General features: G+C 40.4%; 1 protein-coding gene across 1 annotated transcript in view; it reads right to left on the bottom strand.

Annotated features, from left to right (window-relative positions):
• PLCH1 (phospholipase C eta 1) overlaps positions 1 to 14,312 on the bottom strand; it is a 253,512-nt gene that overhangs the window by 63,915 nt on the left and 175,285 nt on the right. The window contains exons 9-10 of the mRNA XM_061418010.1: positions 11,283 to 11,403; positions 6,002 to 6,173 (exon numbers count right to left, since the gene is read on the bottom strand). Of these exons, the coding sequence (XP_061273994.1) occupies positions 6,002 to 6,173; positions 11,283 to 11,403 (293 nt within the window). The remainder of the gene's footprint in view (positions 1 to 6,001; positions 6,174 to 11,282; positions 11,404 to 14,312) is intronic.

The raw sequence follows: 14,312 nt of genomic DNA, 5'->3' as shown, positions 1-14,312 counted from the left end.
AAGGAATTAAGCCAGTCACAACAGAGTATTATATGATTCCACTTATATAAGGTACCCAGAGTAGCCAAATTTATAGAAACAAGAAGTAAAACAGTGGTCTCCTGAAGCTGGGAGGATGGGGAGCTGTTTAATGACTATGGAGTTTCAGTTTGCAAGGAAAGAGCTTTCTGTACAAGGCAATGTGAAAGTATTTAACACTACTGAACTGTATACTTAAGACGGTATAAAGATGGTTAAGATGGTAGGTAAGTCTTATGCTGTATTTTAACACAGTTAAAAATAATTTTTAAAAATTGAAAAATGAAAATAAAATGTGTTATTCCTTACTTCAGACTGACTTGAAGGCAGATTGCTTGAATTAGGGACAAAACAAAAGGGGAAGAGACTTTAAAGAAAAGGCATTTTTCTTACTTCCAAAGAAAGCTGAGCACCAAAGAATTGATGCTTTTGAACTGTGGTGCTGGGAAAGACTCTTGAGAGTCCCTTGGACAGCAAGGAGATCAAACCAGTCAATCTTAAAGGAAATCAACCCTGAATATTCACTGGAAGGACTAATGCTGAAGTTCTAATACTGTGGCCACCTGACTCACTGGAGAGGACCCTGAAGCTGGGAAAGATTGAGGGCAGGAGGAGAAAGGCACTACAGAGGATGGGATGGTTGGATGGCATCATCAACTCAATGGACATGAGTTTGAGCAAACTCCGGGAGACAGTGAAGGGCAGGGAAGCCTGGGGTGCTGCAGTCCATGGGGTCACAAAGAGGTGGACGCAACAGCAACTGAAAAACAACAATTAGGGGTACTTACTATATTAACAAATGCAAGTCAGACCAGGCTTCTGTTTGAGAATAATGACTTGCCATAATAGGCATCACCCCATCCCATGTCCTTAGAGCAGTTTGTTCTCCTGAGCAGATTCAAAGTGCCCTTCCCTCCTGCTGGTGATCCCCTCTGCACAGAGCAGGCCAGTTTTTATGACAGGACAGTGCAATGATATGCCTGCCCAGCTGGAGCGTACCCCTCACAACTAACATACTTCAGGAATCAGGGGCTTTTGGAAAACAAGGGGGAATTCCTATGGCAAAAGGGTACATGCTCATTATGATCTCAGTGATGTATAAAAACTGAAGGAAAATCTCTGGCAAGAAATATGGTCCATTATTAAGAGTACAAATCTCTGGGTAACAGCACTATGGATGATAGCTATTTTCTCCTTTTCTACATTTCCAGATTTATATTCAGAAAAAGAAAAAGTAAATAACCAGAAGGCATGGCCCAGCGGCCTGATAAGAGCTGCTAGGGCAGCTAACCATCTGTATCGGTAAAGAATCATACTTGCAAGCAGAAAGGAAAATTAATAGGAAACTGAATCCCTCCCCAAATCTTGGGGGTTTGGGGAGACAGAATCAGGCTCTGTGACTAAGTGGCCAAGGTCACAGTGGTAGGCAGCCTCTAAAATACCCCCAGTGGCTCCTACGTCTTGGTTTTCATGCCCTTCTAGAATTCCTTCTCCTTGACTGTGGGCTGGACCTACTGCTCCTTCTAATGAATGGAAGACAGCAAAAGCAAAATGTCTAATAACTTTAGTTCTATGAGGGGATTCCTAAACACATAATGATGGGGGAAATTCTTTAAACATAGAAGGATGTGCAAATGCTTGGCAGCCAAAATTAATAATACATTTCTAAATATCTTCCCAAACAACTAACCAGGCTGTCTTTTCTAAACTCAGGTTCCAGGGACTTCTAGTATTTCTGCTTTTCACACCATGGCTGGCCCACCTTCATCACTCTGGATCTTTCCCTCATCCACTTCTCCTACCTCCACGGGGCCAACAGCATAGTCAGATTTTCAGAGAACTCCTCCCTCCCAGTTTTCCTGTACCTTCCCTGATACCCAAGCACTTGGTCTCGGGTGCTTCGCATAGTGATAAATTCAAAGCTGGTTAAATCATTTGTGTAATGAAAACAAAATCTATATTAAGAATCCAAACTCAGGGTTTGAATGAATACTTATTTTCTTCAAATTACAAAAGGATGTATATAGGCTTAAAAAGTTGGTATTTAATTTGCCTTCATACCACTATGTAATACCATTCTTGTTTGTAAGTGCTATTTGCGAAGTGAAAACTACATTCTTTCCCATAAGAATATATATAACATAGATATATGAGTATATATATACATTTTTACTATGATTCTAATTTAGAATAGCAAAATATTGTTTTCACTTCTTCCTGTATATCTTTAATAACAAGGTAGCTTGGAATTAAGGTATTGATGTCTACATATTACTTTAAGTGTTATTGATAGAAGGTCCCTATAAAACAAGTTTTATATCTCTTCATTTTAGAGAGTATTGTAAAATAGCTAAGATAATATGCCTAGCAGTACCAGAAATAAGGTACTCAATTAGGTGGTGACCAGACAGATTCAGGGATATATGAATCCCCTTCATTTATTCACCACCAATTAATTTCTTCAGTCAACTTTGTTTTGAGCACAATGACAAACACCAAGATGGAGCTGTACAGAAGACATTTAAAACCTAGTGACCTCAATTCCCTCTCTTGAAATACCATCTTAGTCAATGCTTTTTCAGCTGTTTTTAATTGGAGGATGATTGCTTTACAATGCTACGTTGGTTTGTGACACACCACAAAGGAAATCAGCCACAAGTATACATATGTCCCCTCCCTCATGAACCTCCCTCCCCCACCACCCCATCCCACTCTTCTAGGTCATCACAGACCACAGGGTTGAGCTCTCTGTGTTATACATATGGTTTGTATAATGAGCTATCTGTTTTACATATGGTAATGTAGATGTTTCAATGCAACTCTCTCAATTCATCCCCCCTACTTCCCTGGCTGTGCCCACAAGTCTGTTCTCTATGTCTGTTCTCTATGTCTGTATATTCCAGCCCTGCAAATATGTTCATCAGTACCATTTTTCTAGATTCCACATATATGTGTCAATATACAACATTTGTTTTTCTCTTTCTGACTCAACTTCCCTCCGGATAATAGACTCTAAGTTCACCCACCTCACTAGAGCTAATTCAAATTTGTTTCTTTTTATGGCTGAGTAATATTCCATTGTATATATGTACCATCACTTCTTTATCTGTTGATGGGCATTCTGACTGGTGTGAGGTGATACCAAATAAGCAAGAGCAATTCTGGAGTGTTGCACATGGTTCTGATACCACAAGAAAGAAAGGAAAATGTAACCACCATGAGCAGTCGTGACGGGCAGGCCTGGCAGCAGCACTAAGACTTCAAAGTCCTTTCACTTAAATGCGGCAGTGGGTGCAGGGTAAGGAAAGTTGTCATCTCAGAGTATTCACAAGGCATCCTTGTTTTCACTCCTTTTACTATGTCATTAAAAGACAGGAGGGCCATATTTTCTGCTAGCTTTTTTAATGTTCCTGGTCCTTGAAAGATATGTTTTCCAGGCAGATAGGAAGAAAAGCAATAGAACAGAACATTATTTCTTAATGCCTCTCATGAACAGTGCTACTCACAAGGAAAATTATAGAATAAACTAAGGTATTCTTGCTGGGATAATCCCATGGACAGAGGAGCTTGGTGGGCTAGAGTCCAAAGGGTCACAAAGAGCTGGACACGACTGAGCAACTGAGCACACATGCAAGGTAGAATTTTCTGAACTTAACAGGGGTTTGTTATAAACAAAAAAATGACCTAAAAGTCCCCCTCTGACATACATACTATTTCATGCAGGAGTTGCACTCAAGAATTAGATTGATTTCTCCATAGTCTATGGAAATATTTCTAGAAACTGGAACCATAGCCATCTCTTAGCGTCTAGCAGCATGGCCCTAGGAGAGTGGTTAACAACTCTGTGATATCTCTACAGAAGTAAAATGCTTGGGCTAGATAAGGTTTCTTTCATCTGTAAGCCTGTGGAAAAATTACTAAGTTTGTTACTATTTTTGTTCAAAAGCAAACTTTCATTTACTTTTCAGGAGATACACACACACACACACACACACAGCTGGCCCTCCATATCTAAGGGTCAACGGAATCCACAGATGCAAAGGTCCAACTCTACCAGACCATTCATATGAGGGACTTGAGCATCACAGATTTTGAAATAATCCCCTATGGATACTGAGAGACTACTGTGTATATCTGTGTGTATGTGTGTGCACGTATATGTGTGTGTTTATGTGTGCATATATGTGTGTGTGTGTATTGTGCATGCATGCATGCTAAGTCACTTCAGCCATGTCCAACTCTGTGCAATCTTATGGACTGTAGCCTGCCTGGCTTCTCTGTCCAAGGGATTCTCCAGGCAAGTATATTGGTATGTTTTAAATATATGGGAAAGCATGTGTATATAGTTATAATAATGAATGACTTGTCCATCTCCAAAGTAGTAAGCAGTCATTCAACTACTGCCTTTGGGATCAGAGATGCTAAAGGATCTTAGCATCTAAGCAATGCTAAAGATTGCTCAGATGCTAAAGGAACTTAGGAAAATCAGTTCCCCTGTTGTTGCTTCAAATGGGAGTTTTCTGCCCCCACAGATCTAGGAAGTCTCCTTAAAGTTTGGAGATGGTTACTACCAGCAAATTGACCACAGCTGTTTTGAAATACCCACAGCCCACATCACTGCCACTCTTTCCAATAAGTGTCTTAGGTCTTTTGGCTTTGATTCATCCTGGTGCCCATCAGCCTTCAGACAGTTGGTGCCCAACAACCCAAAGCCGAGTTATATAGAAGGGAACTCAGTGAGTTTATATCAAATATTTCTTAGGTTCCACTGTCCAAATGGACTCATTTGGTATTTATTCTTCTGACTGCTCGGCTAAAGACATGAAAACATTTACAAGATTATAAAGGTGACACTGAGCTTTCTAATCCAACTTTCTAGCCCAGTTTTCACCACAAGAGTTTACTTTAGCAAGATTTCAGGAACACTGACCTTAACATCATTTCTTGCATTATATAATTGGAGCTTTTATTCAAAATGCTTTCACACATACACATGCCCAACGACATCTCTTTGATGGATTAAGCCTATAATTCTCATTTAACTGATAGAAAAACAGGTTTTGACCAATTTCAAAGATGAATACAACTTTTCCATTTGCTGTCCTCTCTTAACACCCCAATTCTAGTCTCGCTATGAAATTACACTGTCTGACTTTCCTAGGCCTCCACTGTGCTATTTGGTTTTTGTACACACCTTTTAAAGTAAAATATAACTCCATTTAAATATCAATATTCTACTGCTTTTCCTTAGGTTTTCAGTTTCAAAACAATACAACTATCCAAAATGTTTTTAGTCCAAATACACAAAATTAAGTGGGATTAAGTGAATCATATCAGCAATGTGAAATCTCAAGAAAGCTGTCTTCCCGGCTATTCCTTGTATTAATAATATTCATTTCAGGTAGTAGGTTTCCTCTCTGAGAAGATCTGTTCATGAAATGTCATTCTATTTGCCTACTGCTCCTCCGCGCACACACGAATCCTATGGGGCGTTATGTCTATGCCTGTGCTCCACTTTGAAGCCAGCTCTTCTCACTTACATAACCCAGGCTGATCAACCATGAAGACTTTTTTTGACAGACAGTTATTGGAGCTTGAAATGGGAGAAAAGGATCTGAAAGAAATGCTTCTGGATATGGACAGAAGGAGCCTCTCCTCTCGTGTAAGGCTTGTCTCCTGTACACAGGCTTCTCTCCAGCATGAACCACCACTGACTATAACATTCAACATTTGGCTCACAGTATTGATGTTCTTGCTTCATAAAAACAGCCCCCAAAATACATGTTCAGTCAGTAATCAGCTTTTTCTAAAGGTATGACTATAAATAAATTGGAACAAGGTGCATGCACAAGTCTAGACAAACCTTCACTCTTGACTCTATTATTGACTTTATTATTCTCTTGATAAACCCATTTTTAGTCTTTGAGAGAGGAAGGGCTTAGTAGGTCATGAGTGCTTTTTATTTCATTTCTGAGGTACTTACCTTCACTAGGATTTTGCCTTTCAAACTTTGAGGGCTTGGAAGCTGCTTGGTCTCTCCTGTGTCTATAGATGACAGGTCGAGTTTGTCTTGGAATATTCCTTTCAGGTACTGAGCAATTTTCCTTTGCTGCTGGATACTGCAGTGATTCTCAATGGACAGGATGACTGGAAACCTGAGAAAACAGCAGCACATTGTAAAGGCATCGACCACAGCAACTCACAGGGACTTTTGAAAATCATTCCGTGTTCACTATGTTCTTACAAGCCTGGTGACAGTATTTGTTAAAGAGGTGATGATTAAAATAATTCTAAAATGAAAACAATGAGAGACACATTTTTTAAAAAACTCCTCTGGCCAAATATACCTTACCAGGCATAACGGGTAAACTCAATACCAATCCACATGGGATGACTTAGTCTAATATTTTGCATCTCTCTCCCTCACACATATATATGCACACACATGGTACATACATTATGTCTCTTTTACAAGAAAAAATGAAAGAGAAAATTTTGAGAGATAAGAAACATACAGAAAGAAAACTCATAATGTAATTTTGTCTTATTCATTCAAATTCTAGAAACATCTAGGAGACCACTATCATTAAATGCATATATTTACTCTAAAAATACATATTTAGTACCCAGCTTGAAAATTACTATTGAGGATAAAATAACATAAAGGAATTTGTGTTTTATAGTGTCCTATATCAGGCATTTCAAAGTCATTTGTACAGAATTATATACTAGTCTTTACTTTCAGAAAGGAAAAAAAAGGCAGGCATTCTCCTCCGGCACTCAGGTTTCTGTGCAGAGATGTGGGGCCCCAGTGAAGTTACTATCACAGACAGCCTGAGGAACCAGGAATGATTACATGACCTTACTCCTCTTTTGATTTTGTTTTTTCCTTGGAAAAACAAACTCAGGCTTATTTTTTCCCCTAGTTTTCCATCATATATCTTCTGAAGTAATAGGCAATAGATTTTTTTCATAACATACAAACCAATATTTAAATTACCTAGTATGTCTATGTGGAGAAAAAGTTTTATTTCTGGGCTTATATGACAAGCACAAGCTCCACAATATAGGCTGTGACCTTCTGAAATTACATTCTATCCTCATTAGTAAATCTCATGCCAGAGGTAATATAAGAGATGAACCTTTGTGGCTGAGGTTGGTTTGATTACCTGACTATAATTTGTTTACTCTTGTGTCCTCACATGGGTTTCACCCAGTGTGTTAGAAAGAGAAAAAAACAACAAACTAGCAACCCTGAGTTGTCTGTGAAATCACAGCAGGGAATTCTAGCAGTGAATTTTAAAATTATCAATCTGTTTACAAAAAGTCTGTGTCTATTAGTGTCTAATGATGCTTGGTGTATAAAGCACTGGTTCTCAACAGGGGTGGGGGTGGCTGTGTAGTACCCCTCCCAAAGGGACATTTGTCAATATCTGAAGACATTTGTGGTGGTCACAATGTTGTGAGAGGGGACTGCTACTGGTGTTCAGGGAGTACAGTCACGAATGTACTCATTGTCCCACAATGCACAAGGCAGTTCCCATAACAAAGAATAATCTGGCCCAAAATGTCAGTAGTGCCAAGGCTTGAGAAACCCTGGTATAAAGATGCAACTAAAACTCAAGAAAAAGACTGAACTTTTAAAAGGGAACTCTCTTACACTGTTGGTGGGAATGCAAACTAGTACAGCCACTATGGAGAACAGTGTGGAGATTCCTTAAAAAACTGGAAATAGAACTGCCTTATGATCCAGCAATCCCACTGCTAGGCATACACACTGAGGAAACCAGAAGGGAAAGAGACACGTGTACCCCAATGTTCATCGCAGCACTGTTTATAATAGCCAGGACATGGAAGCAACCTAGATGCCCATCAGCAGATGAATGGATAAAGAAAGCAGTGGTACATATACACAATGGAGTATTACTCAGCCATTAAAAAGAATATATTTGAATCAGTTCTAATGAGGTGGATGAAACTGGAACCTATTATACAGAGTGAAGTAAGCCAGAAAGAAAAACACCAATACAGTATACTAATACATATATATGGAATTTAGAAAGATGGTAACAATAACCCGGTGTACGAGACAGCAAAAGAGACACTGATGTATAGATCAGTCTTATGGACTCTGTGGGAGAGGGAGAGGGTAGGGAGAATTGGGAGAATGGCATTGAAACATGTATAATATCATGTATGAAACGAGTCGCCAGTCCAGGTTTAATGCACGATACTGGATGCTTGGGGCTGGTGCACTGGGACGATCCAGAGGGAGGGTATGGGGAGGGAGGAGGGAGGAGGGTTCAGGATGGGGAACACAGGTATACCTGTGGCGGATTCATTTTGATATTTGGCAAAACTAATACAATATTGTAAAGTTTAAAAATAAAATAAAATTTAAAAAAATAAATAAAAGGTGTTAACAACTTTATTGACTACTTTCATTTGAAGTCCTTTTTTCCTAAGTTTTCTTCCAAACTTGAAGTTAGCATGGTCGTCACCAGAGTACATAGATAGCAGGTCTTCTCAAGGCTCTATTTCAGGGGCAAATCCTTCAGCAACCTGGCTAAGTTGAGGAGCAATCAGGGTAAATTGATCCATCATAATTGAGTCCTCGAGATTCTTCCATGTAGAAGACACCAGAATCCAAACCTGCTATGCAGCAAGTGTCTCTTATCAGAACAGCATTTTAACTTCATATTTAATTAATGAGAAGACCAAACATTAGAAATTTTAAAGGCCACTACTTTCACTTTTCACTTTCATGCATTGGAGAAGGAAATAGAAACCCACTCCAGTGTTCTTGCCTGGAGAATCCCAGGGACGGGGGAGCCTGGTGGGCTGCCGTCTATGGAGTCGCACAGAGTCGGACACGACTGAAGTGACTTAGCAGCAGCAGCAGCAGCAAGGTCTATATGACTAACTTTATGCAACTGTTAATTTTAACTTGCCTCTTTTTAATGCAGAAGTCATTTATTGAATATCTGGTATATTGCAGGCACTACAGAATGAATACAGGGGAGTTTCCCAGTGGCCTAGTGGTTAGGATTAGGATTCTGGGCTTTTACTGTGGTGCCTCAGGTTCCTTCCTTTCTCGTTCACTCCCTGGTCAGGGAACTGAGATCCCACAAGTCATAAACAGCACTCCCTCCCCCGCCAAAAAATAAAAGTTTTTTTGTTTTTTTTTTTTAAAGAATAAGACATAGCCACATATTTTCAATGAGCTCACGATCCTAAAGACATAAAAGGAGGCAAGTCACCAACAATTGCAAGAAAGTGCTGTATGATATGGCAGAAATATGCTCAGAGTGCTAAGGACAGTGAAAAGGAGCATTTAAATAAATTGTGGCATGGGTAAGTTTGCCAAAGGGACAATGCCTAAGCAGTCTGCTAGGATGAGCAAGAATTAGGGGGGTGGAATAATGGGGATGACTATCAGATAGAGAGAAGGGCACAGGAGAGGGGGTTGGTGCAGGGGTGGGGGGGAGGCTGTGAAGGCAAGGGGATGCCTAGGGACTTCGGAAACTGTCAGTGATGGCAGAAACTGAAGTCCCTGTGGAGCAATGGTAGAAGGTGACATGGAAGAGCAAGAAGAGGCCGGCACAGAAGGCATGACTCTGTACAACAGGGAGCCTTTGAAGGACTTTAAGAAGAATTACAACATCAGCTTATATTTTCAGAAAGAAAGATACTACTCCAGTGTGGAGGATGAACCAAAGAGAAGTGAAAATGAAGAGAAGGCAATGGAGTCAAAAGATGATTTAGCAAGTAGCACTGACGAGACTGGCTGAATCAAGAGTAACTCCCAATTCCTATAAAATCATTGGTAAGCAGTGCTACCTTCCTAACTAAGAGGAAGCTTGGCAGAATGAGAAGCTGAGTTCAGTTCGGGATGGAGACCCCGTGCTGGCAGGAGTTTTATCCTTGTTCAGTGCTGTGGCTCCTTACACCTATTACAGTATGCCTGGCTTACAGTAGGCACCATTAAATAGCTAAGTAAATGTCTGAATAAACAATGAAATTTGTTGGTTTTCAGGTACCTATGAGATACTCAGATGAATCTGTACTAAGAATTTTTCAATATATCTCTGAAACTTAGGAAGAACATTCTCGATATAAATTGGCAAATAACCAAGAAGTAGACCAAAGACACGTTGGGAAATGATGACTTTTTTCTTTGTTTGGTGACTACTCCACTTGGCATGTGGGATCTTAGTTCCCCAACCAGGGATCCAACCTGCATCCCCTGCATTGGAAGTGCAGAGTCTTAACCACTGGACCATCAGAGAAGTCCCGGAAATAGTGACTATTAAAGGAGTGAGAAAGTGGCCTAGAAGACCATAGGCTAAAGAAAGAGAATGAGAAGCAATGGCAGCAATAGAGGAGAGAGTGTTTTAACAGAAGACCACCGCCACCCCGCCCCCGCCCCGCCCCGCCCCGCCAAAAGCAAGTATTAAGGAGAAAATGTTCACCAATGTCATCCAATGCCAAGGAGGGGTCAAGTGACATACAGATTCCAGACACTGCAGGATGTATAGGAAATCCAACAAGTCTGGAAATCAAGACATTATTATTTTATTGTATTGGCATACAATACTGATGTATGGATGTAAGAGTTAGACTATAAAGAAAGCTGAGTGCCAGAGAATTGATGCTTCAACTCTGGTGTTGGAGAAGACTCTTGAAAGTCCCTTGGACTGTAAGGAGATCCAACCAGTCCGTCCTAAAGACCCTGATGCTGGGAAAGATTGAGGGCGGGAGGAGAAGGGGATGACAGAGAATGAGCTGGTTGGATGGCATCACCAACTAAATGGACATAAGTTTGGGTAAACTCTGGGAGTTGGTGATGGACAGGGAGGCCTGGCGTGCTGGGGTTCATGGGGTCGCAAAGAGTCAGATACGACTGAGTAACTGAACTGAACAATACTGATAAGCTATTTATTGTGTACAGTAATCTGCATTTCTAAACTTTATAGACACTGTAAACCCTGGGTTTAGAAATTTTGAGGTCACTCTTTGGAAGAATAGGCTTCAAGGAGGCAGCATCTTGAGAGAGAATGGGGTAAGGAATGAAGAGAGCACAAGAAAGCATGGTTGTGGGGCCCATGCTATTTGTTCAGTGTTTTGTTGGGAAGGAGGGAGAGAACTGCGGCAGGAGAAAGGGAGATGTGGCCTCCAAGGAAGCATGTGGTTTGGTGGCCAAGTTACAGCAGTCAGCGTCCCGTGTGCCAGCTGAGCCTGATTCCCCACTGTGCTTGACTTACTCGTTCTTCACAAAGGCATGCTTGTTGATGGTCTCCACAACATCTCTGAAGAGGATCTTTGAAGTGAGCGTGTAACCGTGGTGCACCACTGGCTCTCCGTCCGGGCCATCCCAACAGTCAACTGCCAGAAAAAGAACATCACATCAACAACTCAAAATTTCTGGTATTTCCCAATATTTCTGGAAATATCAGACACGTATTAAGTTTGTTGTTTGAGATTATACACTAGGATGATCATGACAAAGATGTCAGACCACAATGAGTGTTCTGGCATATTTATCAGGATAAGGAATTAAAGATTATAAATGAGTTACTGTGAATGCTTATAGTTAACAAGGAGGTCATACAATCAGCTTAGCATTTACCAAGAATTCTCATTAGAATTGATCTAAATCCAAGAGACTCAGAGAATGGACTTATGGTTGCCGGGGTAGCGGGGAGGAGGATGGGGAGAAGGGATGGTTAGGGAGTTTGGGATGGACATATACACACTGCTATATTTAAAATGGATAACCCATAAGGACCTACTGTATAGCACAGGGCACTCTGGTCAACATTATGTGGCAGACTGGTTGGGAGCGGAGTTTAGGGAAGAATGGATATATGGGTATGTATAGCTGGACCCCTTCGCTGTTAACCTGAAACTATCATAACATTGTTAATCAGCTATATTCTCGTACAAAAAAGTTTTTCAAAAAAAAAAGAAATTGATCTAAATCCAACTGAGTATGCTTGAGGATAGTGATATTTCTTATCAGATTATTTCTCTAATTTTACTTCTTTCACTTTACTGTTCTTTTATGAAGTCTCAATGACCCTCTCAAATCAAAACCAGTCCTTTTCATTATTGTTCACTTAAACTCATTATGTTTTCATTAGATTTATTTCCATTTTATTAATTCTACAGTAGTTGTAAAACAGCATTGACTTCTGAAGTTCAAATCTTTAGGCCCTGCTAAGAGTTATGTGAACATGGACAAATGATTTAATAATTTAAAGTATTGTTTCCCCATCCATAAAAGGAAAACTAAGAACAAGGCTTGAATTGTAAGTCTGAGTGATTCATAAATAAGTACCTATGAAGATGATTATAATCCTGCATGGCACATAGTAATCATTATTGTTATTGATACTATTGATACTGTTATATATATGGACAAACTCACTGGCCCCCAGCTGAAGAAACACAAAAGCTTCCTCACCATCCTCCCTGACTCAGAGTTTGTCTTCCCTTGTTTTACACTCCACTACCAGACTAATTTCTCCAAACACTGCTTTCTCCATGTCACTACTTTGCTTTGAAGCATATTCAGTGCATAACATAGCATCCAGTACATATTATGTACTCAGTAGATATATGTTAAATTTATAAATAAAGTCTATGGAAGCTGCTGCCTGCTTAACTCCAAGGTCCCTCCCTATCTCTGGTGCTAGAGACTTGCCATTCAGCTAAGGTTGTCTTCTCTCTGGCCCTGGTTCAGAGCTGGACTACAATTCTCAGCTTCCCTTGCAGTAGGACATGCTGCTGAAATGTGGGTAGAAGTGATGAATCACCTCCACGTCTGGCCTATGAAAGCCTGCCTTACACAGTCATTCATGCTCCCTCTTCTGCTGTGATTTGGAAGTTGTGCTGAAGATGGCACAGATGCTGAGGGAAAGAGCCTGCATCCCTAAATCACTGCCAGAAAGACTCCCCCATTAGGAACAGCTATATTGGACTTCACATAAAAAATAAACTTCACTTGTTTTAAGGCACTAGGATTGAAAAACTAGTTAATTAGTATCCTAGCTTCTGTTTAACAAGTCAAACATTTTTTTCTCCTAACAACAAAACTACCAGACTTCTTCCAGTTACGCAAGCTTCCTCACATACAATCCTACTTCCATGTCTTTGCTTCTTTCATTTAAGGTCAACTGACATGTCCTCCTTCACTTTGTTCGTTTCAGTCCCAATCAAGGGTCAAATCCTTAATTAAGAATTTGGATCCTAAACAAGGATCCCCCACAGATAACCTTGCCAGCTCTCATGATGTTGCCCTTCCTTATGATAGGGGGTCACAAATTCAAATACCAACAAGAACCTGAAAGCAAAAGCATTAGTCACTCAGTTATGTCCAACTCTTTGCCACCCCATGGTCTGTGGCCCTCCAGGCTCCTCTGTTCATGGGATTTCCCAGGTAAGAATATTGGAGTGGGTTGCCATTTCCTTCTCAGGGGATCTTCCCAACCCAGGGATCGATCCTACGTCTCCTGTGTGGGCAGGTAGATTCTTTACCACTAAGCCACCAGGGTTGTCTTTGGGCCTGAATGAAGTCAAATATAAGAAGGTATCTTCTCAGAAGAGAAGCTCCATCCATCTTTTGACATGTATTTTATATTCTTTGTTTGAATACAGACATGAAAAAAATAAACAGATGTTTCAAAAGTATGTAACTTAACAATATACTCCAAATTATATCCCATCTTAGAAGAAAAAGGGCATAACAGGGCTCCTTATAAATGAGTTACTTTCTTTTGAAAAAGAATGCAAAGTAGTAGGCAATGCCACACTAACTTGATTATCATATACCCAAAAAAATATCTCTTCATGAGTAACCACATTAGTCATGCGGTATTCTTTTGCTAACACATGAAAGAAGGTGTTCTTTTGCTAACATTTATAATAAGAAGAATTTGCATAGTTGAGGATGGTCTCCTAATATTCACTTTTTATGTCTATTTTATCACTTGTCTGTTAAATGAGGAAAACAACACTCCCAAATGGTGCTGGCATGTGAATGACTAGCATCGATCAGTTTAGTTCAGTTCGGTTCAGTCACTCAGTTGTGTCCGACTCTTTGCGACCCCATGAATTACAGCACACCAGGCCTCCCTATCCATCACCAACACCCGGAGTTCACCCAAATTCATGTGCATCGAGTCGGTGATGCCATTCAGCCATTTCATCCTCTGTCGTCCCCTTCTCCTCCTGCCCCCAGTCCCTCCCGGCATCAGGGTCTTTTCCAATGAGCCAGCTCTTCGCATGAGGTG

Source organism: Bos javanicus, chromosome 1, assembly GCF_032452875.1.
Source record: "Bos javanicus breed banteng chromosome 1, ARS-OSU_banteng_1.0, whole genome shotgun sequence".
In the NCBI taxonomy this organism is placed as follows: domain Eukaryota; kingdom Metazoa; phylum Chordata; class Mammalia; order Artiodactyla; family Bovidae; genus Bos; species Bos javanicus.
This window is presented reverse-complemented; position numbering and strand designations above follow the sequence as displayed.